At 53.6% G+C, this 27613-nt stretch overlaps 1 protein-coding gene across 4 annotated transcripts in view; it reads right to left on the bottom strand.

Annotated features, from left to right (window-relative positions):
* Positions 1-6704: 6704 nt before the first annotated feature.
* The window catches only part of LOC144719031 (epsin-2-like), a 29687-nt gene continuing 8778 nt past the window's right edge, over positions 6705-27613 (bottom strand). For 2 of the 4 annotated variants that reach the window (XM_078594764.1, XM_078594765.1), the window contains exons 3-12: positions 24519-24738; positions 20371-20489; positions 19906-19938; positions 17349-17420; positions 15206-15301; positions 14224-14644; positions 12668-12874; positions 10210-10305; positions 8295-8594; positions 6705-7083 (exon numbers count right to left, since the gene is read on the bottom strand). In XM_078594764.1, the coding sequence (XP_078450890.1) occupies positions 6797-7083; positions 8295-8594; positions 10210-10305; positions 12668-12874; positions 14224-14644; positions 15206-15301; positions 17349-17420; positions 19906-19938; positions 20371-20489; positions 24519-24738 (1851 nt within the window). In that variant the 3' untranslated portion in view covers positions 6705-6796. The remainder of the gene's footprint in view (positions 7084-8294; positions 8595-10209; positions 10306-12667; positions 12875-14223; positions 14645-15205; positions 15302-17348; positions 17421-19905; positions 19939-20370; positions 20490-24518; positions 24739-27613) is intronic. The other 2 variants (XM_078594766.1, XM_078594767.1) reach the window with 2 other exon arrangements.

Here is a 27613-nt window from a genome sequence, read left to right as displayed (position 1 = left end):
AACATCACTCACCATCAACATCACTCACCATCAACATCACTCACCATCACTCACCATCAACATCACTCAACAACAACATCACTCACTATCAACATCACTCAACAACAACATCACTAGCCATCAACATCACTCACCACCAACATCACTCTCACCATCAACATCACTCGCCATCAACATCACTCACCATCAACATCACTCAACAACAACAAAATCACTCACCATCAACATCACTCACCATCAACATCACTCACTATCAACATCACTCACCATCAACACGGCCATCATCATCACTCACCATCAACATCACTCGCCATCAACATCACTCACCATCAACATCACTCACCATCAACATCACTCACCATCACTCACCATCAACATCACTCACCATCAACATCACTCACCATCTACACGGCCATCAACATCACTCACGATCAACATCACTCACCATCAACATCACTCACCATCAACATCACTCACCATCAACACGGCCATCAACATCACTCGCCATCAACATCACTCGCCATCAACATCACTCACCATCAACATCACTCACCATCAACATCACTCACCACTCACCATCAACATCACTCACCATCTACACGGCCATCAACATCACTCACCATCAACATCACTCACCATCAACATCACTCACCATCAACACGGCCATCAACATCACTCGCCATCAACATCACTCACCATCACCATCACTCACCATCAACATCACTCACCATCAACATCACTCAACAACACGGCCATCAACATCACTCACCATCAACATCACTCACCATCAACATCACTCACCATCACTCACCATCAACATCACTCACCATCAACATCACTCACCATCTACACGGCCATCATCATCACTCACCAACATCACTCACCATCAACATCACTCACCACCAACATCACTCTCACCATCAACATCACTCTCACCATCAATATCACTCACCATCAACATCACTCAACAACAACACGGCCATCAACATCACTCACCATCAACATCACTCACCATCAACATCACTCACCATCAACACGGCCATCAACATCACTCGCCATCAACATCACTCACCATCACCATCACTCACCATCAACATCACTCACCATCAACATCACTCAACAACACGGCCATCAACATCACTCACCATCAACATCACTCACCATCAACATCACTCACCATCACTCACCATCAACATCACTCACCATCAACATCACTCACCATCTACACGGCCATCATCATCACTCACCAACATCACTCACCATCAACATCACTCAACACCAACATCACTCTCACCATCAACATCACTCTCACCATCAACATCACTCACCATCAATATCACTCACCATCAACATCACTCAACAACAACACGGCCATCAACATCACTCACCATCAACATCACTCACCATCAACATCACTCACCATCACTCACCATCAACAGGCCATCAACATCACTCGCCATCAACATCACTCACCATCAACATCACTCACCATCACTCACCATCAACAGGCCATCAACATCACTCGCCATCAACATTACTCGCCATCAACATCACTCACCATCAACATCACTCACCAACAACAATCGCCGTCATTCGCCACTAAGTGGCGGTGACATCGCCACGACGCTTGTGCCAGGCCATGTGCACCTTGAGGCAACGTGAAGTGTCAAACGCCCGCTGGCAGAAGGTCACGGGACAGACCCAGCAGGTGCCACGGGTCGACCGAAATGACCGAGATGACTGGCTGATGCACCACCTGTGCCCCCTACTGTGCTAACTTGCTGCGCTTTAGCCACCCGGCGCTCCGCTCGTTGTTGTGAGCGTCGCTCCTCCGCCCTCCGTTGTTGTTGGAGGGCGACTGCCTCCAACTGCCCAGTAGAAGCGTCCTTCACGAGCCTCCTCCACAGAGGCCGATCTTGACACCGCTGGTACCGGTCATCGGCAAGTCCACTCAGCTCCACGTCCTCCTGTACCACATCACTCCATCTCCTCTCTAGCCCGTGCCGCGCCCGTTGTTTTCATTTTTATTTTATTTTCACCTTCGTGACTTTACCGAAAGAACCAAAGAGTATTGTAACACCTGTTTTGTTGCCAGAAAAAAAGAGGAAAAAAACAATAATCATCTTGCTGGATCTTCGAACCAAATAATCAGTGGGACTTTCATCCGGCAGTGGATTGTTCGTGGAGAACGATGTTGTGCGCGTCTCTTTCTCAAGTGATACGCCGCTTTGGGCGGACTTGGTGCCGTCATGGAAGTGTGGAATTTCCACAGCCGCCTGTGTCGCCTCTCACCTTGAGCGCTGCGTGTTCCCCAGGCTTCGTCGCAACTCAATTAAGAGCCGCGAGACGCGTTGAGGCTCGGGTTTAGTCACTCGCCCGGTGTTGGGGAAACCCGGATTTAGTTATCTCAGTCAACCCATGTCACCTGGGGTCTGTCCCGTGAGCCTTCGAAACTACTCGATGAGTCCTCAAAGTGCACCTTGCCTGGCACAAGCGCTGTGTAGACATCACCGCCACTGTGCGGCGAATGACGGCTGTGTTTAAATGGTAATTTTCGATTTAAAGCTTCTTTCGTGACTGCAGGGATTCATCTTCTTTGTTCTTTCTGTAAAGTCACGTAGAAGGGAAATAATAAAAAATAAAAATAATAAAATAATTCTCACGACGTTTCGGCCACAACGCAAGCAGCCGTCCTCAGGTGAAGAACAGGTCTGGCAGACGCTGTCTTTCCGACAGACCTGTTCTTCACCTGAGGACGGCTGCTTGCGTTGTGGCCGAAACGTCGTGAGAATAATTGTATTTTAATTATTTTATTATTTCCCTTCTACGTGACTTTACCGAAAGAACCAAGAAGATAATTGGTAATTGTTAGGATGGCCGTCTGTTCGTCTATTTCATGAATTTATGTTCATCTCTGTATGTACGGTACTGTGTTAATTCCAATGTCTGTGTCTATTGAATGGTTTTATGTTGATGTCTGCGTTATTTCATTTATTTCATCTGCTAATCGTTTAACAGTCCGTTGTTTGCGTGTCCCATTGTTTTACGTTTGAGTCTGTGTCTATGTGCCTGTTGATAAATTTGAAAATGCCGCGGTACACCGGCGACAGAGCTCCACTCTAGTCAATAGGTCTCTTATCTCAGCCCTTACCTTAGCAACTAAGCCCCTAGCACCAGGGGTCGGCAACCACATAAAAACAGCTTAAATACATGCTCCAAGCATGGTGCTGTTTCATTCAGACGCTGCCGCCTCGACAGACCTGGTTTTCACCTGAGGACGGCTGCTTGCGTTGTGGCCGAAACGTCGTGAGAATTATTTTATTATGTTTTATTTTTAATATTTTATTACTTCCCTTCTACGTGACTTTACCGAAAGAACCAAGAAGACACATAAAAAACATTTTTTTTTAGCAGGTAAGGCCCATTGAGCTATATAGCTCGTTTCCAGAAGCGACCTGACCACATGATAGCTCAACGCAGTGGCTGATGTGGAAATGGAAAGCAGCCAAACACTCTAAATGCACGTTTCTAAATATAGAGGGCGACGCCGGAGGACTCAAGAGAAAAATTCACGTGACCACGGGGAGAACACGCAAACTCCAAATATACAACAGCAGGTGTCAGGGGTCGGTTTCGAACCCACGACCTCCTGTACACCAGGCGAGGTAGTTAACATCTCCTAGCCACTGCGGCGCCCCACCCAAGGCTACGGAGCCATAATACGGCTCTTTTAAGCACTGCTTCGTGACGTTATTTATTATGCATTGCGGCTCTTGAAATATAAAGGGGTTTTTTTTCGCTTTCCGAATTTCCCCCAACGAATGGCTCATGCTATTGTTTGCCGACCCCTGCCCTAGCCCGATTTCCTCTCGCGCCGAGACCAATCAATATCACGGGTGATGTGGCCTGTACTTAGAACTTACCGGGTTTACCAATTTAACGTAAAAATCGCTGCCGTTTCCCACAAATTGTGCCAATGCAGCAAAACAGCATTTTTGGCGTTTAAAGGCAGAAATGACCCTTTACGCCAACAGACCTTGAAAGCCAGCATTTTTCAATCGTAAATTGTGCAACGGTACATAATGGAAAATGTTAGTTCTTGGAAGATATTGACCTGCAGGGTCAGTCGATCAAAAGGTCGGGCATCATTTCTCTCCAGCTAATAAACTTCCCACTTGTGTGTGCACCACGAGGAAATTAAAAAGCTTCAGCGGCAGAGCAAGAGGCCCTCTCTGCAATGGATCGTGGTCATACTGCAGTTTGTCCGCAAGACCAATGTTGAAAAGAATGCTGCTGCGTAAGGTTCATGCACTTGTGCAGCTCTCCGATGTGTTTTCAGGATGTATCACTGTTGTTCGGTGCGATGTCTGACGTTTCGCCCCACACGCTGGGAGCTTCTTCAGGACGTGGAGCGAAACGCTGGACTTCATGCCGTAAAAACTCAGGCCACACAGTGACGTAACAGGGGCCTTGTAAATCCCTGTTACAGGAATGCGGAATTTATATGGGCGGTGCCCAGTGCTATCAAGGGAGATCTTGTGATGTCAATATAAATGTTGTGAATTCAGTCTTGAATTGGGGGAAGTCAGTCCAACATCTCTTTTTTGTCGATAAAACGATCACCAATTTATGAAAAGTTGACATTTATCGTCATCAGCACTTGGTTATGCTGGCTCCTGCCAGATATAGACAAGAGATGTAGTGAGAGAGATAGAGAGATGAGACAGATGGGAGTGAGTTGACAGATATAGACACGAGACAGAGATATGTCGTGAGACATAGATGAACGAGCTAGTGAGATGAGAGCGATGTCGAAAAAGGGGCAAAAATGGAACGAAACGAGAGAAGAGCAATGCACAATTGGGATGAGAGATTCATTTGCTTGTTTAATGTTCATTCACTTTAATATTTACTTGGATTTGAATTCTTGCTGATAGTTGCTTCACCCTTGCTCTTCATATTCCTGAATCCGGGGCCTCTTGAGCTACTTAGGCCCCGAAGTGGTTGCTTAGTTGAACGAATGTGGTGAGCTGTGATTTGTTTGTACACCACAACCAATGCAGTCCCTTACAATCGTTTATCTGTGTATCTGGGAGGTTCTGGTTACCATTAGCTTTCCTTGCTGGATCGACGACGAATTTCAAGAAACATTTCACAAGCACAGCGGAGGAGTCAGATCTACCTGCTTTATTTTTCACTAAGTTTAATGCTGAATGTCGCGGTCAGTGTTCAGTGTTCAATGGCAATGCGTGTCCTCAAATAATTAAAGTGGTAACAGCACAACACTGCCACATGCCCAGGGGTCACGGTGTTACGAACCCCCTGCCGAACTCCAGGGCACACTGCGCCCCCCCACCCACATCCCTTCTCCCTAGCTGCCCGATCTACAGCTTCACATTGGTTCCAGTTAAGTGCAAGACGTACGACAGTTTACATACTCACAAATTTTACTCCTTCAATACTAGAATAAAGTACTTTAATACTATAATTAATGTCGCATAGTGATGGCACACGGTCATTATGACCCGATGTTAATTATTATTGTTATATCTCATCTGGAACGAAATTGCTACAGGATTTCAAAGCCACTAGCCCCAAAAATGTATAAAGATTACACTACTTTGCAAATAATATTTTTTTCCAATACATTCCCTTACATTTTTCAAATCATAAATATCTTATTTTTCATTGATGCTGCGTTACAAAATGGGCGAGGGTGCACGGTGAGCGCAATGCACTCACGCGCCCACATCCCTCCTCCTTTCCCCACGAGTCATCAACGCGGTTGGCACGGGGGCCACTGGCATTGCTCACTCACAACGGCGACACCGCGAGTCGGCGCGGGCCCCAGCGCAAACCAGGGCAATAGCCGGAAGTGCGAGATACCGCACGGCCCAGACGAGCCATAGCATCAGAAACTGAATGAGCCACAACAGCATGGGCCACAGCATGGGCCACAGCATCAGGAATTGCATGGGCCACAGCACGGGCCACAGCATGGGCCACAGCATGGGCCACAGCATGGGCCACAGCATGGGCCACTGCATGGGCCACTGCATGGGCCACGGAATAAGAAACGGCATGAGCCACAGCAGGGCCACAGCAGGGCCACAGCATGGGCCACAGCATAAGCCACAGCATGGGCCACGGAATAAGAAACGGCATGAGCCACAGCAGGGCCACAGCAGGGCCACAGCATGGGCCACAGCATGGGCCACAGCATGGACCACGGCATGGGCCACAGCATGGGCCACAGCATGGACCACGGCATGGGCTATCAAAGTGCCCTGAGCATGATCCTATTTTAATGAGACAGACCACGAGCCGGTCACGGCCTTGGCGCACAAGTTACAGCATGTGCTGGCGTGCAGTTCGAACCTGAACTAGTCACGAGCCACATAATGAGCTGGTCAGATTAGCCAGAGTAAGGGCCGGAGTACGGACTGGTCATGAAAATGGGAGCACGAGCCAGAGCAGAAAATGGGAGCACGACCCAGAGTGTGGTCTGGACAGAGAGCCTCTCGTAAGCTGGGGAGAGCAAGCCGGACAATGAGTCGGTCACGAACTGAAACATGAGCTGCAGCACAAAATACGAGCTCCCTCCCGCACCTCGATGCTTTGCATCTCACGAGATGGCCCATTCTCCTCCGAGTCCCTCATTTGCCCAAACACAGCTTCCCTTCCCCCACCCCCTCCTTCCCCCCCCCTCCTTCACCCCACCAAACAGAAACGACGAAACCGAAATCCCTTCGAGCCGCCGCCGCCGCGCAAGTCAATCCATGGGCACCGTGGGCCCTCACATGAGGAAGGGGTTGGTGGTGAATTTTGGCTGAGTGGGCGCCACCATTAGGTGCTGTGCGGGTGGCCCTGAAGAGAAATCCCCGAAGGGGCCGCCGGCGGCTGGGAAGCCGACCGAAGTGGCCAGCGCAGGGGGAGGTGCCGTCACGAGGCCATTGGAGAAGGGGGCGCCGGGCGCCTCGGCGAAGTGGGCGCCATGCCCGTCGGTGTAGTGGGGGACGGACCCGTCCGTGAAGTGGTTCATCACCTGGAAGGGGTTGGTCGGCTGCGACCCCTGGCACGCGTCTGTGGGGCAAGACAGGCGGGCTCACCGTTAGAACAAATCCCAGCACCGGCAGCCATGACTGCCGATTCAGCCGGCTTCACCATACCAGCGGTGGCAATTTTATATTCCTCTGGCGGGGGTCAGTTCGTGAATATGGGAAAAATTCGTTCAAATTGGTACGACTCGTTTTTATCAACCTCGGGAAGATCACGGTTGAAAGTATAGGAAGCGTGCGTGTCTGTGTGTATGGGGTAACGGTGGCGTAGCAGTTAGCGTGCTGCACTACGAGCCTGGCGACCGGAGTTTGATTCCCGCTCATGGCCAACACCACTGACGATTAACAAAACTGGTCCTGGGCCTCCCCTAGGTCGACTCCGCCTCCAATGAGACAAAAGCGGTTTGCACCATTGGAACCTCATTTGCCAGTAGAAAAATATGATAATTGGTTTTTTACCCTTTCTTCTGGCAACAAAACTGACACCTTTTTTACAAGGAGTCATGTTTGCATAGACCACAATACCTGCAGTCGTAATGCAAACAAAAAACATAACTCTGATAATGTAAGCTTCAAGGACAGTGCACATTATCAGAGTTATGTTTTTTATTTGCATTACGACCGCAGGTATTGTGTTCTATGCAAACATGACTCCTTGTAAAAAAAGGTGTCAGTTTTGTTGCCAGATGAAAGGGTAAAACAACAATTATCAAAAGCGGTTTGTTCGTGGTGTTGGCCACCCACCCCCTCGTGTGCCGTGCTCTACCAGTCTGTTAAGGCTATACGGGGGATCTTTGTGCATGAGGTAGTCAGGTGGCTGATGAGTAGGAGACACCGAGGTGGGACCAATGAGATCCTTCGGTTCAATTTAGTTTGAGTCGCTGGAGGTGAAACTGGGTTCTCAAGTGTAACGAGTTGATCGTCTCAGCACGGCCACCAATGACTGCACGACATTTGTATTTGTTTTTTCACTCAAATTGCTTAAAATCCAGCTCTTCCCTTCAAAAAAATATAATTTCTCCATAATTTGGGAGGGGGGGTGGGGGGGTCACAATAAAAATGTTTTCTCAAAACGCTGTATAGGGGTCACGTGAATCGGCGACAACGTGCACACTTCTAAAACACATCTCACAGAAGAATACAATTTAACCCATTGGTCACTGGCACCGTTTCACCCCCTGGCTCATTTCGGATGCGTGGGGGTCGTACGGAGACCGGAGGTGCGCGCGGCCTTGCCTAGGGATAGGAAGGGGTTTTTGGACGCCGGTTGCGCAGCGGCGGCCCCGGCAGGTGGTTGGTGGACCGTTGGCCGGCCAACCAGCGCGTCCAAGTCGACGAGCGAGGCGGCCGGCCCCAGGAAGGACTCGGGCGTCTTGCGGCTGGGGTTGGGCAGGGCCTGCGGGAGCGGCAGCGTCGGGGCCGGCGCCGTCGGCAGGGACCTGGCGACGCTCGACAGCTCAAACGCGTCTGGGCTGGAGCCCCGGCTGAGCTGCGCCCCGCCCCCCGTGGAGCTTCCGCTCAGCATGCTCAGCTCACCTGGCAACGGCAGCACGGACAGAGAAGCTGACAAAGCAGTCTATCGCGTGGCGGGGGCCTCTGTTTTGTCAGAGCGGTGGGGGCGGGTCCTCCAAACTATATTTTCTATCTGGTGGGGCGGAGGGTTACAAATTAGAATGAGTGTGTGCAGACAAGCGGCGTGACGTCGTATGTCATGTGTGCGGCTGTTACGATCTGTGTCTCTTGTCTACAGGCTCTCTCGTCTATCATTTGTGTCGCTTTCAACTCGCTGCTCTCCTCTCCAGCCAAACTTCACGGCGGGATTTACCGCAAGAGCCTTTGTGACCTGCGGGCCTCGGGGCCAAAGGACCCAGTGTTTAAGAGCACTCGACTCATTGTGTAAACGCATCCACGCGCTCGGCTAATCGCGCCAGTGTACAGCGCAGGTGCGACGTTTATTTTAAAATGAAAATGCATTCATAAATGTATTTAGCCAAATAACCTCGCCCAAAATATTACATATTTGAGGAGCGTTGGCGAGCTGTGCGGTGAGTTTCGTAGCCGTTTGTTGAGGGGCCAGTGTAGCTTTTGTGAAAAATCGTGAAGAGTTCTCGGTGGGACGGATGCACGCAATATTTCTTGGAGCATGGCGACGAATATATATGTATCCTGTCGCGCTCCTCAGTTGGGAAAGAAAAAAAAGTTGTCGGCTGAGCAGCTACTCGGCTGATGAAGAGTCGCTCTCTGCAACCCCTCGCACTGCAATTACTGCAGCGGCGGTGGAGAGGGTGGGGGGGGTGGTGGGGCGGTCGGGTACAGAGGGGCCGTCGAGTCAAGGGGCCTTCAGTGCGGGAATAAACAAAGTGCTCTATCCCCCCCTCTCTTTGAGGCGTCAGTGCAGAAGCCATTAATAATACAGGAGGCCCCTTTGTGGCACACGACTGGGGAGAAGCGCGACAGGGCAGGCTGTGTTCATCATGAAAGGGCAGCAGGGGCCGCCGTGCGAGCGTGAGCAGGCAGCCAACTCAGTGGCTGTTTGATGCCGGAGTCACGCGCGCGCGCGCACGCTTCCCGGTTTGCGCGCCCACGCGTCGCCGGAGATGAGAGAACACAGGGGAGGAAGAGATGAGGAGTCAGGGCGGCAGATGCCTATGATGAACTCTCCTTTGACGCATACACTCATTATGATCACACACTCGCTCACACATTTGGATGGCCAAAATCGCGGAAATTAAGTTGGTGGATAACGAGGGTGTCGTATTAAGAACCGTGAACCAAAACCCTAGATTGGCAATTTGCCTCAGAGTTTGCAGATCGCAGATTTGTCGATTGCGGCTCTTTTGAAGAACGTAACCCCCACCGCAATGGGCAATGGTTTTGGTGTAATTTGCAAGTACATTTTCAGCATTGGGGAAATCAGCTCAAGACCGGTGACATTGATTTTTTTTTAAATTCTTTCTTTTTATTTTATTACCATGGAAGAAATGCGAAGTACCCCACACAAACTCTACGCGAATAAGGGTCCCCCCAGGCAGGAATCAAACCTGCGCCCTTCTCGCGGCGAGGCACGAGTGATACCACTGTGCCGCCACCCTGTCGCTGCCAGAATGCGGTTGATGAACGAGCGTGGTGCCGTGCGTGCCATGAGTAGTACCCGCGGAGGTGTTGATGGGTGCGGTGGGGCCGCTCCTGCCGAAGCCTTCCAGCTCCTCCCGGTAGGGCGCCTCCGTCTGACCGAACGGGTCGAAGGCTGCGGCAACAGGGAAAGGGATAACGACTATGAGGGCTGACGTGTGGAAGGCTTGCTTGCAGGCAGGAGGGTCATGGGAGAGCCAGGTGTTGTGGGTTAACCCACTCAAGGTGACTGGCACTGGCGACTGGCACTTGACACACACGCACACGTAGAGTATACACAATTGTAGAAACACAAGAAATTCCACAAACACGTAGGCTTTCGCGACCAATATTTTTCATAATAAAGGTTTTTGGGTTAGATCGCGTTATTTATAAATGTGTCGCAACCCTCCACCACCCAACATGGCCAATCAGTAAAAAAAGTGTCACGTTGACAAAAGACAAATAGTTCACTACTTTAGCCCACCGGTGTGTGGAAGAGTGAATCCACAACGTTTCGCTGGTAATTACATCCACCATCATCGGGCGATTTGCCAGAATCGAGTCACTGGGTTCATAGTGCAGCGTGCTAACGGTTGATCTATCGCTCCCCACTACCGCAGAATACACTCCGTCACACACACACACATGCGCGCACGATGATGCCACTGATATGCACAGCAAGCTGGGATTCTTGTTACATTCCGTGGTCGAGGATACCGTGCGGAGTATAAATGTTATCGTTCGTTTTATTTATTTCCAGCCTTTGCAGGATGTTGGATTGCCTCTTCAGCTGGAGAACGCACTTGAATTTATTACACACATACACGCTCGCATAAACATGAGAAAACACACTCGCACTAATACACCAAATGTACACACTAACACAAAACGAATGGACACAAACACCCCGAACACACACACACAAATACTAAATACACATGTCAGCTCCATACACCAATATGCTGAAAGTAGTTCAAAATACATACAAACATATACACACAAATTACAAAGATAAAGATCCCCCTATAGCCTTACCAGTCTGTTGGGGCAAGTGCTGTTAGCGAGCACCTATAAAGGCTAGCACGGGACACGAGGGGGTGTGTGATGAGCACCACACCGCTCACTTTTGTCTCCTGAGTAGCAAAGTTTTACACATCACACTAGGTACAGATTTGAGGTTGAGTCGACCTAGGGGAGGCCCAGGACTAGTTCAGATAATAGTCACTGGTGTTGGCCGTGACCGGGAATTTAACTCGGGTTGCCGGCTTGGTAGCGCAGTACGCTTATAGTTACACTCCCGCTCCCCATTACACCAATTACACAAACGCACTCAGACACACTCAGACATCGACAGTTACCACACACACACACACTGAGCAAGTAAAAAGGGAATAAGCAATTAGAGATAAATACAAGCAGAGAGGGAGGGAAAATGAGAATAATAGGAAAAGATGGCGAGAGAGAGAGAGGGGGTGAGAGGAGAGAGAGGCAGAGCAAGTGGAGAGACAGGAAAAGCAAGAAGACAGAGTGGGAGAGCAAGTGAGAGGCAGATTAATGGAGCAAGAGAGAGGGACTACGATGAGGGGGTGAGGTGGGGAAGGAGAGAGGGAGGGAGGGAGTGGGCCGTGTGTCGCGTCCCTTATCGCCGCGTCTGCCGTGTGGCAGCGACGCCGTGGTCTGCCTCGGGGCAGCAGCTCAGGAGACGACGTGCCGCCATCAATAACCGAGTAGAATCATCCAGCAGCCAGGCCACCGCTTCCTCCACTCCCCACCAACCCTCTACCACTGCCTCCCCACCAACCCTCTACCACTGCCTCCCCACCAACCCTCTACCACTGCCTCCCCACCAACCCTCTACCACTGCCTCCCCACCAACCCTCTACCACTGCCTCCCCACCAACCCTCTACCACTGCCTCCCCACCAACCCTCTACCACTGCCTCCCCACCAACCCTCTACCACTGCCTCCCCACCAACCCTCTACCACTGCCTCCCCACCAACCCTCTACCACTGCCTCCCCACCAACCCTCTACCACTGCCTCCCCACCAACCCTCTACCACTGCCTCCCCACCAACCCTCTACCACTGCCTCCCCACCAACCCTCTACCACTGCCTCCCCACCAACCCTCTACCACTGCCTCCCCACCAACCCTCTACCACTGCCTCCCCACCAACCCTCTACCACTGCCTCCCCACCAACCCTCTACCACTGCCTCCCCACCAACCCTCTACCACTGCCTCCCCACCAACCCTCTACCACTGCCTCCCCACCAACCCTCTACCACTGCCTCCCCACCAACCCTCTACCACTGCCTCCCCACCAACCCTCTACCACTGCCTCCCCACCAACCCTCTACCACTGCCTCCCCACCAACCCTCTAACCCTGTCTCCTGCTCCAAAGTCAGCGCCCCGTTTTTTTTCAGTGTGATGCGGCCGTTGAGCGAGCGGCGTTCGGCCGATGAAACCGAGCGGTCGCGAGCGGAAAGGCGGTACCCGCGGAGGACGTGGCGGACTTGGCCCTTCCGTCCAGCGGAGCCCAGGGGTCGGCGGACGCTGCCGGGATGGGTGGAGGGCTCGTCGAGTATGCCGGGAGCGGAGGGGAAGCGGGAGATTCTGGGAAGGCTGACCAAGGGTCGGAGGGCGATTTGGAGACCGGGCCCCATGCGCTGGTGGTGGCGACGGAGGTTAGGGGCAGGGGACCTGTGATGTGAAACGCCAACAAAAACACAAGAGTAGCAAACACGTTAGCCGACCGAAATGAAGTGCGACTTCGTGCAACGTTTGTCTACTTGGGCAGATTAACTTTGTTCTAGATCTGGGCCAATGTACAAAATGTCAAGGAGACACCAACAAACGACACTTTAAGAGATATAATAGATAAGAAGAGTTGATAAATATATTTGTCTCGTTAGAAGTACAAGTAGTATATCTGCATATATAATCGTTTTGGAGCAAGCTCTGAAGGATACATTAAGTATTCTCACAGAGCACTGCATTGCCTTATTGTAGAGTGGTTTATCGAAGCTGATATCACAGACTACTGCTGACATTTGTCTTCCAAGCAACCTCTTAACCGGACCCTAGGAGGGCGGCACTTTCCCATCAACGCTGCTGCAAATGGAAATTTCGGTCGAAATTCGCCAAAAGCAAATTATTATGTATGTTGAACTTATTTCGCACCGTACGTAGCCAACCGTGCTAAATCGGGGCTACGAAATGTGCCGGTGTTTTGTGCAGTCATTGGAGACCATCAGCTCATTACGCTTCGGAAACCTAGTTTCATCATGGGCGGCTGTGTCTGGATTCAAACCTGGACCCTCCACGGCATCGGGCTCAGTGCTTGGACCATCGATTCTCGCGCTCGCGGCACGTACATCGAAACGTGCCACGAGTGTCAGGAATCGATTATTCACGAGCTGCGCAAATTACTTCTGGATGGCATGCGCTTGTGTCGCACGTAGGCAAACGGAGCGAAAGAAACGTCCAACACGAGACGGAAAAATCCAACGGCTAGAATCAATCGTCGAATTTCACCTCGAGTCAATCTCGTGGCAATCGGGTCGCTGGGAGGGCGGTGAACCGCTCCGCACCGCGTGGGCGCACGCGAGGAACTGCTGATTGCGAAACACAACCCCCCCTCCCCCATCTCCCAGCAAATTCCCACTCGAGTCCATTGCACTGCGAGGAGTGGCACTCAACACGAGAGTGCTCCCCACTCCACTCCGCTCTCTCTCCCTCTTTCACCTCTACCAATCCCTCCCAGCTCCGGCTAAGGTCCACCCTGCCCCTTCCTTACCCCTCCCTGCCCTTCCGCAGGCCGCCGTACCGACCGCTCCTGACACCCAACGCGTCCCGGCTCATTCGCCAACGTCCCCCGTCCAAGTCTCTCAACAGCTGCTTAACGGCCGCCGCCTCCCACTCACCGCGTCCAACTCCTCCGTCTGGCACCGTCACCGTGAACATTCTGGATTCCTTCTCCAGGTTTCTTCCTCCACTAACCCGACCCCCCTCCGACCTACCAAGCCACGTATCCCCCGCCCCCCTCTTACCCGGAGGCTGCCAGGAACGGGCGGAAGCCCCCGCGGTGACGGAGCCGCCCCAGGCATCCTGCGATGGCGCGCTCGCTATGCTCGCCGCCGCCGACGGCGGCTGCTGCCAGCGCGCCTGGGCGGCCAGGGTGCCGGGGACGGGAACGCCGCCGCCGCCACCGGCGACCCCCCAGGGCCCCCCGCCGAGCGCCGGCGGCCCCGCCGCGGGGTGGGGCGCCCCCCACGCGCCGCCCGCGCTCGCTTCCCCCCAGGCATCCCCCCCGTGGGGGTGCGCGGAGGAGGGGGGCAGGGGCCCACCCCAGGCGTCCCCCCCGTGGTGGGCGAGAGGAGCCGGGGCCCCTTGCCAGCCGGGCTGGGTGGGCGCCGGCGCGAACACATCGGCCAGGTCCAGCAGCGAGGAGTGGGACTGCGACTGCGACTGCTGCGGGAGGGTGGACACGGCAGGGTTGTGGTTGGCGGAGTGGTTGGTGTGTCTGCGGTTGCGGTTGGTGGAGTGGTTGGTGTGTCTGCGGTTGCGGTTGGTGGAGTGGTTGGTGTGTCTGCGGTTGTGGTTGGCGGAGTGGTTGGTGTGTCTGCGGTTGCGGTTGGTGGAGTGGTTGGTGTGTCTGCGGTTGCGGTTGGTGGAGTGGTTGGTGTGTCTGCGGTTGCGGTTGGTGGAGTGGTTGGTGTGTCTGCGGTTGCGGTTGGTGGAGTGGTTGGTGTGTCTGCGGTTGCGGTTGGTGGAGTGGTTGGTGTGTCTGCGGTTGCGGTTGGTGGAGTGGTTGGTGTGTCTGCGGTTGTGGTTGGTGGAGTGGTTGGTGTGTCTGCGGTTGCGGTTGGTGGAGTGGTTGGTGTGTCTGCGGTTGTGGTTGGTGGAGTGGTTGGTGTGTCTGCGGTTGTGGTTGGTGGAGTGGTTGGTGTGTCTGCGGTTGGTGGAGTGGTTGGTGTGTCTGCGGCTGCGGGTTGCTGGTGCGGTCGGGGTGGTGGCCGCTGCGCTGCTCACCCCATTGTGCTGTGAGGTGGGAGACACCGAGTCCTTGCGACTCTCTTCCAGCGCCATCTGGAGACGCAGATCATCGCCCCTCCTCATCCTCTCCTCCTGACGCACGCGCACGGGAACACACGGCACATCACCGTGCACCATCACCATCACCATGCGACATCACCGTCAACGAACCCCATCACCGGTAAGCCATCACCATCACCGGTGGACCATCATCATGCAATATCACCACCACCATGAAATATCACCCTCACCATGCAACATCACCGTTAATGACCACCATCACCGTGAACCATCACCATCACCATCACCGTGAACCATCACCATGCAATATCACCATGCAACGTCACCAGAATCATCACCGTTACTGTGCGACATCACCATCATCTGCACCATCTCCGTGGAACATCACCAGCAGCATCATCACCATCATGTTAACGGGTTCGAAGCGCAAGCACGCTTACCAATGCATGCGCCACTGTTCCCAAATTTGACAACACGTACCACATACCAGTAAATACACACACCATCACATATACATCACCACCACCAAACATACCATAACCACTTCACAAACCATCACCACCACACACATCACCACCACTAAACTTTCTATCACCACTACATGCACACCATCACCACCTCCACCATCATCACTACACACACACACAATGACCATCACAAAGACATACACACCATCAACTCCACCAAACATACCTATCACCACGACACACACACACACCATCATCGTTTCACACGCACACATATTCCCAGCACACAATTACCAAGTCCACCGTGTACCATAACAAAACCCCCGCCACACCACCGCGACCGCACGCGCCAGTCACCGATGTCTCTGCACCCGGGCGGGCGCTCCGCTGCTCGCACGGGAGGAGTGGGGCACCGCGCCATCCCACTCGGGGGGGGGGGGGGGGGCTTAAGTCTCCCTCAGGCACGCAATTCTGACCGCTCGATCCGTCAAATCTCAATGGCGCGCGGAGAGAGGGAGTCTCAAGCAAGAAGGACACGATTCAGGAGGAGGATCTCAACGATCGATTTGCAGAGCAAACTCGCGGCGCCGATTGCCCGGCAACGAACCCGGAGACGCCCCGGAGTGAGGGGGGGGGGACGGACGGGGGGGGGGAGACGGGGGAGATGGACGCAGTCGCAAATCGGTGTCCTCTTGAAGATAAAAAATATATATAATCACTCATGGCCAGCAACCACCCTTCCCCGCCCAAGTGATTACACAGCAGAGCAAAAGAGAAGTGCAGTTCAAAGCTGCCGGAACAATCATTGTTCGCAACAGAATCCCAGCAATAGGCCCTTGGCAGATCACACCCTCATCCTGGCCTTCTTAGGGATCATCATCATCATCATGGCCAGCTGAAGGATCATCGCAATTCCGACAGCCTTAAATCGCCTGCCGATTCTGCACAGCGTTTATAAAAGCACGGGACAGATCTTGAGAAGCAGATCAAGGCTCGCGAGTGGACTCCACTAGCTGCGTTTACACCGGGAGGGGGGAGGGTGGGGGAGGGGGGACACGTACGTTCACTACAGAGCTGTCCAGAACGGAACTCGTCGGTGGAGGGGGGCCCCATCAACTCTAAGGGACGGAGGCGGCGCACGCCTGGGAGTGGTGCGACTGCTCTGGTTGCGAGGGTTGGCGGATCGCGCAGATCCGCGAGACTACCGGCTGGGGCCGTGGGGTTTTATTCCGTACTGCCCTCTGCTATCACCCCCTGTGTGTGCGCGCTGTGGATTGACTCTGCATGCGATGTACGGTCCCCCGCACTGCTGCTCTGGAGACCCAGGTCTACCTAAAAAAAAAGAGACTTTTGGTCTCACTAGGCTCCCCTCCCTCCCTCCCCTAGTGCATGCTTGATGGGTTCTCTCCGAATTCTCCACTTTTCTCCTGGACGAATCAAATCTCCCGCTAAATAAAAATAAAAAAAACATCCCGATGTGGTGGGATGCTCCTGAAAAAGTCTTGAGGCTGGCCGAAACCTTCTTGGGTAAAACGACCTTAGGGGCTCCGCGAATGTAAACGCAGCTTTAGTGGGAGCCCGCTAAATAGCGGCGGGGCTTGCCGACAGGGCCAGTAGGGCCCATTAGGGGCGGCTGGCCCCAGTGGGGCTACCTTCTGGTGTTGCTCCTGGCTCAGGGACAGCGCCAGCATCAGCTGCACCTCCTCCTCTGTGTCGGAGGAGGGCTGTGGGGTGGGGGGGTGGGTGGTGGTCAGGTGTGTGTGGGGCTACAGGGGCGATGGAGTAGACAGTGGTGGTGGTGGTGGTGGTTGTTAAGAGGACGGTGGTGGTGGTGGTGGGTGGAGGTGGTGGTGATTGTGGTCATGGAGGTGCTGGCGGTAGAAGTGGTGATGAAGTAGGTAGTGGTGGTGGTGGCAGCAGTGGTGGTGGTGGCTGTGGGAGACGGGGTTCGGCGTTCTCTCCTCCCACAATGCCGGGCCAAGTGTCACGGTCTGGGCACGGCTTTTATCCGTCACACATGACGCAACTTACACGTGACGGAACGCGGCGCTCCGCGAGTTACGCGCCCTGGGCGTGCTCGCTGCCCTGGGCGTGCTCGCTGCCCTGGCTTGCACACAGAGTGCCGTCACCCCCTCGGCCAGCACTCACCGTGTCCCCAACAGACCACCATGTGTCCTCGCCGGATTGCACACGACGGCGCGCACCACACTCGGGTCTGCACTGCAGCACGGTACAGACTAGGCACTAAACAACACGGCTGTGCAGACGAGACTACAACACACAAAGACTAGACTAGGCCCTACAGAACACACACAAGAGACAAAGATCCCCCGTATAGCTGTAACAGACTGTTGAGGCAAGTGCTGTTAGCAAGCACTTATGAAGGCCGACACTGCACATGAGGGGGATAGGTGGCTAGTACCACGCCCGGCCTCCTTTGTTTCCCTAGTGGCGATGTTTACACACCGCACCAGGTACTCATGTGAGGCTGAATCGAACTTGGGTCATTGGGTTTGTAGCGCATCGCGCTAACTGCTACACTACACACACGCGCGAACGCGCATGCGTAAGCGCACGTGCTTATTCATGCACGCGCACGTTCTCGCGCGCGCACACACACGCTTGCTCATGCACGTGCGCATGTGCAGGGCGACACTGGGGAGAGAGAAGTGACGTCGGGGAGTAGGCAAAGGCCGGGGATCAGCAGCCGAGACAGAGCGTGACCACGTGTGCGGGGGATGAGCGAGAGCGCAGCCAGCACAGCCAGCGGACCATGGCGCGTGATTGCGGCTTCCACGGGGAGCCGGCACAGCTGCCCCCTTTCTGAGCTGGAGCCGGAACCAGAGCCGGAGCCAGAACCAGATCCGTGCCGGCGCAGGAGGACACGCGCGTGTCGAGCAGGCGCGAGCGTGAGTGCGTGTGAGGCAGTGTGAGCGCAAGTGAGCGAGTGTGAGTGGGCGAGTGAGTGGGAGCGAGTGTGAGCGCGAGTGAGCGCGAGCGTGAGTGAGCGAGTGTGAGTGGGCGAGTGAGTGCGAGCGAGTATGAGTGCGAGTGAGTGTGAGTGAGCCAGTGTGAGCATGCGAGTGAGTGGGAGCGAGTGTGAGCGCGAGTGAGCGTGAGTGAGCCAGTGTGAGCATGCGAGTGAGTGGGAGCGAGTGTGAGTGCGAGTGAGCGTGAGTGAGCCAGTGTGAGCATGCGAGTGAGTGGGAGCGAGTGTGAGTGCGAGTGAGCGTGAGTGTGAGTGAGCCAGTGTGAGCATGCGAGTGAGTGGGAGCGAGTGTGAGCGCGAGTGAGCGCGAGCGTGAGTGAGCGAGTGTGAGTGGGCGAGTGAGTGCGAGCGAGTATGAGTGCGAGTGAGTGAGCCAGTGTGAGCATGCGAGTGAGTGGGAGCGAGTGTGAGCGCGAGTGAGCGCGAGCGTGAGTGAGCGAGTGTGAGTGGGCGAGTGAGTGGGAGCGAGTATGAGTGCGAGTGAGCCAGTGTGAGCATGCGAGTGATTGGGAGCGAGTGTGAGCGCGAGTGAGTGTGAGTGAGCCAGTGTGAGCATGCGAGTGAGTGGGAGCGAGTGTGAGTGAGCGTGAGTGTGAGTGAGCCAGTGTGAGCATGCGAGTGAGTGGGAGCGAGTGTGAGCGCGAGTGAGTGTGAGTGAGCCAGTGTGAGCATGCGAGTGAGTGGGAGCGAGTGTGAGCACGAGTGAGTGTGAGTGAGCCAGTGTGAGCATGCGAGTGAGTGGGAGCGAGTGTGAGTGCGAGTGAGCGTGAGTGTGAGTGAGCCAGTGTGAGCATGCAAGTGAGTGGGAGCGAGTGTGAGCGCGAGTGAGCGTGAGTGTGAGTGAGCCAGTGTGAGCATGCGAGTGAGTGGGAGCAAGTGTGAGCGTGAGCCAGTGCGAGCGCGAGCAGCTGCAGCCTCGTCGCAACATGACCCATTACCACCACCAGCACACACAGGAAGTGACATCACGAGTACCGCATCCATCGCAGCCGCCGCGTAAACTCGTGCGGGAGATGTGCACAGTGGCCGTGTCAGGGAGTGGGGGCAGTGGGCGAGTGCAGGCAGCGGGTGTACGGGGGGGATGTGGGTGTGCAGGGGATGTGTGGGGTAGCAGGGGAGACCATGTGCGGGCCGGGGGCGGGGGAGCTGGTGTGCCGGGTGGGAGCAGGAGGTGTGGGGGACGTGTGTCTTGTGTGTGCGTGGGGGACGAGGGTTCCTACCTGTGTCGCCTCCTCTCTCCCCACGGCCGCCACCTAGGAGCGCCGACGTGCGCCAGGTTAGGCTCACGGTCAAGCGGCGCGTTGAGGGGTCAAGCGGCGGGTGAGTGGGCGAGCGGGAGAGCAAGCGGGCGAGAGAGAGAGAGGCAGAGAGGACAGGCATGCGGGCAGCAAGGCGAGCTAGAGTTGGTGGGCACGAGTGGACGAGGGGACAAATACATCGGCAGGTTTGAGGGGTGAGCGGGAGAGCGGGTCAGCGAGTGAGCAGGTGATAGAGCGAGCCAGCGGGTGGGCGTGTAGTGAAGTGAGCGAGCTGGTGTGGAGCTGAAGAGGCAAGTCGGACAGCCGGTGAGAGGGTGGGCAAGCGAGAAGGTGAGCGAGTGTGCAGGTGAGCGAGGGCCAGCGAGCAGGTAAGTAGGCAAACAGGTGTAGGGCGAGCGAGCCAGCGAGCGAGTGCTGAGCGCCCACCTGCTCGGCCTCCTCCTTGCTCATGGCCAGCGCCAGCTGCAGCTGCAGCTCCTCCTCGCCCGTGTTCCTGGGCCGCACTTGGTCCAGGTCGGGCGGAGGGGGCGACATCAGGGTGCCACCTGCGCCACCGCGGAGGCAGAGGGGGGTGGGGGCAGTGAAAGTCACTCGGAGTCTGGGCGTCGAGATGCACGGACACGCGGTGTGCAACTAGGTTTCTTCATTTGGCTTGCGGACCCACGGGCCAAAGTGGTCCACAAATTCTCTTGTGAGTGGCTCGTGGAGCTGTGGACCACCAAGGGATATGGCTCGCTGATATAAGCAGAGATACAGAATGGCGAGATGAGAGATAAATTACAGATAGAGATTGGTGGTCACGTGGCCCCGCAAGCAAACACTAAACCTATGGTTTGCTGGAACATATTGTATTGCATGTGTGTTGAACTTCTTTCGCTAATCAGAGGTGCGGGGGAAGGACAACCAGATGTATTGTTGTTGGTCACAGGTGACAAGGAATCTTGAGTGGGCTTTCAGCTTGAAAAGAAGATATTGTTAGTCCCCATAGGCTCTTTCCAGGCTAAATAAATGATGTCACAGGTGATGGGTCGAAGTGGGCTCTCTTATTAAATAAAGAACATAAAGAGTCAATGAGCCTCAAAAGGCTCACTTGTGGCTCTCTCCTGGCTCTCTCCCCATCGAAATAAAGCACATGACAGGTGACACCGAGTCCGAGTGAGCACCCCCGCTGGCTCGGGACACGATGCGACAACCAGAGTCAATCTGGTCTCTCTCGCTCTCTCGCTTCTCTCGCGGTTAAAATGAAGGATGCCAATTTACAAGAAGTAACGAATCGTCAATGGACCCTCTTCTGGCTAAACAACGCACCCCAATCAATCACAGGCGGGTACTTCATCTCGACAGGCTTTTAATAAGGGACATGACAGGTTCTAGATTTGAAGCTTTCGTGACTGCAAGGAATCATATTCTTAGGTTTTTTTGGTAAAGTCACGTAGGTAAAACATCAAAATTAATGAAAATAAAATAAAATAAAACAAAAAATCACGACGTTTCGGAGGCAACACAAGTCTCCGTTTTATTTTATTTTATTTTCATTAATTTTGATGTTTTACCTACGTGACTTTACCGAAAAAACCTAAGGACATGACAGGTGACAACAGTGAATTCTCGGTGGGCTGTTCTCTGACTCGAGGACACGGAGAGTCAAGGAATCTCGATGGACTCCTTCCTCCTGGTTAAACAGTGGACATCGCAGGTGACAACGAGTCTCGGCGGGCACTCCTTCCGGTTAAATAAGGAGTGACAGCTCGGGCACAAGGACCCGGGAGCCACGGGGTTTGTCTGTAGGGGCCGCCGGCCTTGCGCAAGGCCATTCGCGATAGATTTCGCTCTCACCGTCTGCTCGCCCCGCCCATCTCACCCGACCCACTGCCGTCATTTACTCGCCCATCGCCGCAATAAACAGGCGAGCAGCCGCTTGCAAAACCACGGGGACAGAGAGGGGGGCGAAGAGGGGGGCGGAGGCACCGCCGACATCTCTGCTGCACGAGCAACCGTCAGACATCGGCCGATCCGGGAGACTGGCGATGAGGGGAGCGAACGCGCCGAGCTCCCGAGTTATCATCAGTGGCTCGTGGCCTGGAGAGCCCCGGTGCGGAGTGCGGGGCTGAGAGGTGATGAGTGGGCAGTGGAGTCGGGGATGAAATGGGAGCTTGAGCCACGAGTCTGCTCTTAAGTGGACGACTTGAGATTTAAAAAGACAATGACTTTGGACTCTCGCGAACGTAAACCGTCACGCTCGCGACATGTGCGCCGGACCGTGCACGCGTGATGCGTGGATAGATTACCGCCGATTGGTGGGTTTCGTTTTTGTGCCACTGACAAAAAAAAGTCAGGAAGTGATTTCCTGCTGATAAGAGCCAGCGGTGGAAATTCCACATTACCATGAGGGGAGCGACTATCATTATTTATTTTTTATTGTTGATTGCCAAAAGCCAGTGGTGGAATTCCATGTTCCCCTAACGGGAAGCACTCGATTCATATCTTCTCTTTCGTTTAGCTTGAAAGAGCCAGTGGTGGACATTTCACATTCGCATTGCGTGGGACAAGTCTCTCCATAGGGCAACCACTTCATCGACCCTGGAGGGATTAAACTCAACAATTTTTATGTTACCAGGTAAGGGCCACTGAGCTATTGAGCTCTTTTTTCAGATGGGACCTGGTCACAAATGATAGCCCAACGAAGTGGCTTATCACGTGTAAATGCATAGCAGCCGAAATCCACACAACCATGGGGAGAACATGCAAACTCCAAATATAGAGGTGTCAGGGTCGGGATTGAACACACGACCTCTTGTATACCAGGCGAGGTAGTTAACATCTTGTCACCATGGCGCCCCGTGGGATGATGGGCCGAGTCAGCCCCCCAACCAGAAATTGAACTCGCAACATTCCGATTGCGAGCGGCTCGCTTTACCACCGAGCCGGCACCTGGGCACAAACTCTCGATTCACGCAACTACAGATTCTACAGATACACTCCCACTATAGATGCTATATTCCTTATAGGGGCGGCCTTCATAAAAAACGGGACTTAAGACTCCGAATCGTGACTCCCAGGGTAAAAATCAATCGATTGCTACATGATTCGATTCATGCTGTATTCGATTCCGGGGGGGGGGGGAGGGGGGTGGTTACTATTTAATTTGAGAAATATTTTTTGTCACGTTGATATTGTCCAGCCTTGTCTATTTCGCACCTCCAATGAGTATGGTTGGCTACATGCAGTGCGAAAGAAGTTCAACATACACATATACATCCTTATTATGTATTATTGCTAAACGCTCATTAGCATATCATTTGCATTGATCGTTCATGACCAATCCTCCAACACGCGGTTCGATGCACATGTACGGGCGAGTGCAGGCATAGATTTTACTCGGTTACTCTTTAAGTCGATGATCGCTGCATCTGTCAGAATCCATGCACTTGCTTCATTCCATTTGCTGTCCTCCTTAAAGCCTTTAAGTGCGATGTTCAAGTTTAATCACCGAACTACTTAACGTTTTCTATTTATTCGTGGGGTTTCTCTCCCGTATGCTGTTCAATATGTGCAATCTAATGATTCTGTGACCAAGGCCTCCCTTGGGCTTCCACCTGGCTTTTATATAGAGCATTGATTAAAATGGCTATTAATACAAACTCAACACATTCGTCAATAATGCGTGCCAACGGTGTATGATGCGTACCCACGGTATCTGTGGCGTGTACCCACGATGTCTGTGGTGGGTACCCACGGTGTCTGTGGTGGGTACCCACGGTGTCTGTGGTGGGTACCCACGGTGTCTGTGGTGGGTACCCACGGTGTCTGTGGCGGGTACCCACGGTGTCTGTGGCGGGTACCCACGGTGTCTGTGGCGGGTACCCACGGTGTCTGTGGCGGGTACCCACGGTGTCTGTGGCGGGTACCCACGGTGTCTGTGGCGGGTACCCACGGTGTCTGTGGCGGGTACCCACGGTGTCTGTGGCGGGTACCCACGGTGTCTGTGGCGGGTACCCACGGTGTCTGTGGCGGGTACCCACGGTGTCTGTGGCGGGTACCCACGGTGTCTGTGGCGTGTACCCACGGTGTCTGTGGCGGGTACCCACGGTGTCTGTGGCGTGTACCCACGGTGTCTGTGGCGGGTACCCACGGTGTCTGTGGCGGGTACCCACGGTGTCTGTGGCGGGTACCCACGGTGTCTGTGGCGGGTACCCACGGTGTCTGTGGCGGGTACCCACGGTGTCTGTGGCGGGTACCCACGGTGTCTGTGGTGGGTACCCACGGTGTCTGTGGCGGGTACCCACGGTGTCTGTGGCGTGTACCCACGGTGTCTGTGGCGTGTACCCACGGTGTCTGTGGTGGGTACCCACGGTGTCTGTGGCGGGTACCCACGGTGTCTGTGGTGGGTACCCACGGTGTCTGTGGCGGGTACCCACGGTGTCTGTGGCGGGTACCCACGGTGTCTGTGGCGGGTACCCACGGTGTCTGTGGCGGGTACCCACGGTGTCTGTGGTGGGTACCCACGGTGTCTGTGGTGGGTACCCACGGTGTCTGTGGCGTGTACCCACGGTGTGGTGTGGTGCGACGCGTACCCATGTTGTGGCTGCCGGGCCGCGAGCGGGTCGTGTGAGCGAGGTGAGGCTGTGGCGCGCCGTGGGCGAGGTGCGGCTGAGCCGGCGCGTGCGGGTGAGCGTGCGCGCCGTTGTGCGCCGTCACGCGCTCGCCGCCGCTGCCGATCCCCATCACCGACTGCGCGAGCCGCTCCTTGGTCTTGAGCGCTTGGTCTCGCTCCGACCTCAACCGATCGTCGTCCTGACGGGGCAGCCAATGGGAGGGGCAGTCCGTCAATACGGCAATACAGCCACACAGTGGTACGGCTACACAGCCACACAGATGCACAGGGGGTGCATCTCACCAGCAGCAGTGGATCAAGACAAAGCAAACACGAGACTGGTTTCGATATTCAACGCCTCATCAGTGGTCAGGCTCGCTTGAATAAAAGCTGATGCACTGCCGGATGTTTACAGGCAATCAATAATCTATCCTCCAACCGATCAATCGATCAATCTCCCGAACAACGGACTGCTCCTCCATCAATAATGATAAACCACGAGTAAATCCCCCAGTTCATCAATGTCGAGGTCCCCCTTGTAACGGAGATGTTTGGCCTCGTTAGGCTCTTGTCCAAGCTGTTGCCATGTTTATCTCTCCCCCTTTCAGCACATCTTGTTACCCCAGGGGGTGGGGGGGTGGGGCACCTGGGCAAACACGGGTCTCCTTGCGTGACCCTACCTCGCACAGCCCTCTCTTTGTCAATCCATTGCTGGATGACGGCCTCCCCATGTTGTGTCAGTGTCGATTGGGGAAGGCGCCGTGGTAGCGAGATGTTAACTACCTCGCCTGGTATGGAGGAGGTCGTGGTTTTGATCTGAACCCTGACGCCTGCTGTATATTTGCAGTTTCCATGTTTCCCTCCCCGTGGTCGCGTAGATGTTTCTCTGGGTCCTCCGGGTTTTCCCTCCACATTCAGAAACATGCATTGAGAATATTTGGCTGCGATAAATGTCCACATGACAAGCCACTTCGTTGAGCCATCATTTGTTTGCCAGGTCGCTTCTGAAAAAAAAGAGCTCTACAGCTCAGTGGGCCTTGCCTGGTAAAATAGAATATGGAAATAGTCACTGGAGCATAGAAAATACAGGACAACAATTGAATTGCCAACAACACCTGTCTGTGCATAGCGGTCACCAGTGCCGGATTAAGCTAGTGCGGGGCCTGTAGCATATGTTACGAAGGGGCCCTAAAAAAAAAACACATACATATTAAAACACATAAATGTTTAACTTGCATAGTAACGTAATTGTATTTCTTCATTTGCTATACAGCCAGATAATACAACAAATCGCTAACTTAAACACCCAGTCGTTCATAAAAGTTGAAGGCAGTATAGTACTATGGTAATAGAGCACGTGCAGAATTACTGAACCGGAATTGATAGCTTGAAAGCATTTAGCGTGGGGCCCTTGAAAGTGCGGGGACCGTAGTATGTGGTACTTTTGCTACTACGATAATCCGGCACCGGTGGTCACCCATCCAAGCATGATCTAGGCTCAATTCTCGCCAATGAGCATAAACCATCATCATGCAAACTGTGGTCATCCTCGCAGCGGCTTTTGGCTGCTAGCCATCAAACAAAGACGACAGTCGCCGCATCACGCACTTTCAGATGCGCTTCTGCGGCCATCTGGAATGCTCTTCCTCGTTTCCAATACATAGGGAAACTACTGGCGCTATGCGCTTTTAAATCTGGATTGAAAACTCATTTCTTTAGAACTGCTTTTCCTGTTAACTTTGGTGTCCTTCCTCCGCATCTCCGATGAGCACGGTCGGCTACGTACGGTGCGAAGGAAGTTCGACATACATACATACTTACAAACAACTCTGATTGGCTTCTGAGATCTGACCAGATCTGGGTTATTCTGGGCGATTCGGTCATAAGTGTTCACGGCCTCCATACTCTCGGAACTGGAACAGAGATTCCCCATTACGTTCAAGCGCACCCCGACGCGGCTCAGTAGTGGCAGCGCCGTCCGTCACTTGTTGCAGAGGTTCGCCACGCATCGTGCGCCAGCGTCATTCTCCACATTTGGCAGATTTGACCGCAAATTACTCAAATTGGGATTACGTGTAGCAACTTCGCATCGCCCTACTGAGACACGAATGCAGTCTGTGTGAATGACTGTTGAACTTCTTCCGCACTGTACGCAGCCAACCATGCTAAATCGAAGGTGCGAAGAGTCTGTGTCCATGGAACACAGCAGCCGCCTTCCCTCGCGATAGCCTTGCGAACAAGAGCGTCAATACCGAACCGTACCAATTACTATCATTATAATAAAGAGCCGAAAATAATTCAAGACACTGTATGATACGCAAAGAGGTGGAGAGAGGAGTAATTTATAAAGCATCACTCGCAACCCCCATAACGCCCGACGGCTAAAAGGACTGATGACAACGATTACGATGATATATGCCACATATCTCGAGAAGTGCGCAATAGTTGTCTGGCAGACTTTAGCGATCGATGGCAGAGCGTGCGGGCATCACCACAGCACTTACCGTGACGACGTTCAACATTAATGCAGAGAGCATTTACTCGCCATCTCCCTTGGGGGATAACTTTGAAAATTTTGATGACGGGATTTGATTTGTGACGCAGGCGCACGACAACTTGCTCCAGCGAACCACACGACGGGCTCTTTAACGTCCACTTTTAGAGCCAAGCCGGCCCACTCTGGGGAATTGTTCCACAACCGCACAAGCAACTGGGACGTGAAACGAACCCCCGACGACTCGGGGCTCAGTGTCTGCTACAGCAGCGGTCGGGAACCTATGGCTCGCGAGCCATATATGGCTCTTCCAGTGACGGCATATGGCTCCCAGACAATTTTGAGTTGAAAAATAAAAAATCAGTTTGGAACTGATTTTAAAATACTTGTGATATTGCTTAATAATACTGTGTCGTTTTAAAGTAAACAGAAATTAGTTTTGAAGATAAATTTCACGGGTCATGCCTGCACGAAGCTCAACCTCACCACGTATAACCAGACTACAAGGCCATCAGCAAAACCACACAGCACCAGAAGTCGCATTAAAAGTAAGACATATTTAATTTATTATACGTTAAAAA

This window comes from Lampetra planeri, chromosome 5 (genome assembly GCF_965212315.1).
Source record: "Lampetra planeri chromosome 5, kcLamPlan1.2.h2, whole genome shotgun sequence".
Taxonomy (NCBI): Eukaryota; Metazoa; Chordata; class Hyperoartia; order Petromyzontiformes; family Petromyzontidae; genus Lampetra; species Lampetra planeri.
Note: the sequence above shows the minus strand (reverse complement) of the source record. Positions and strands in the feature narration are given on the sequence as shown.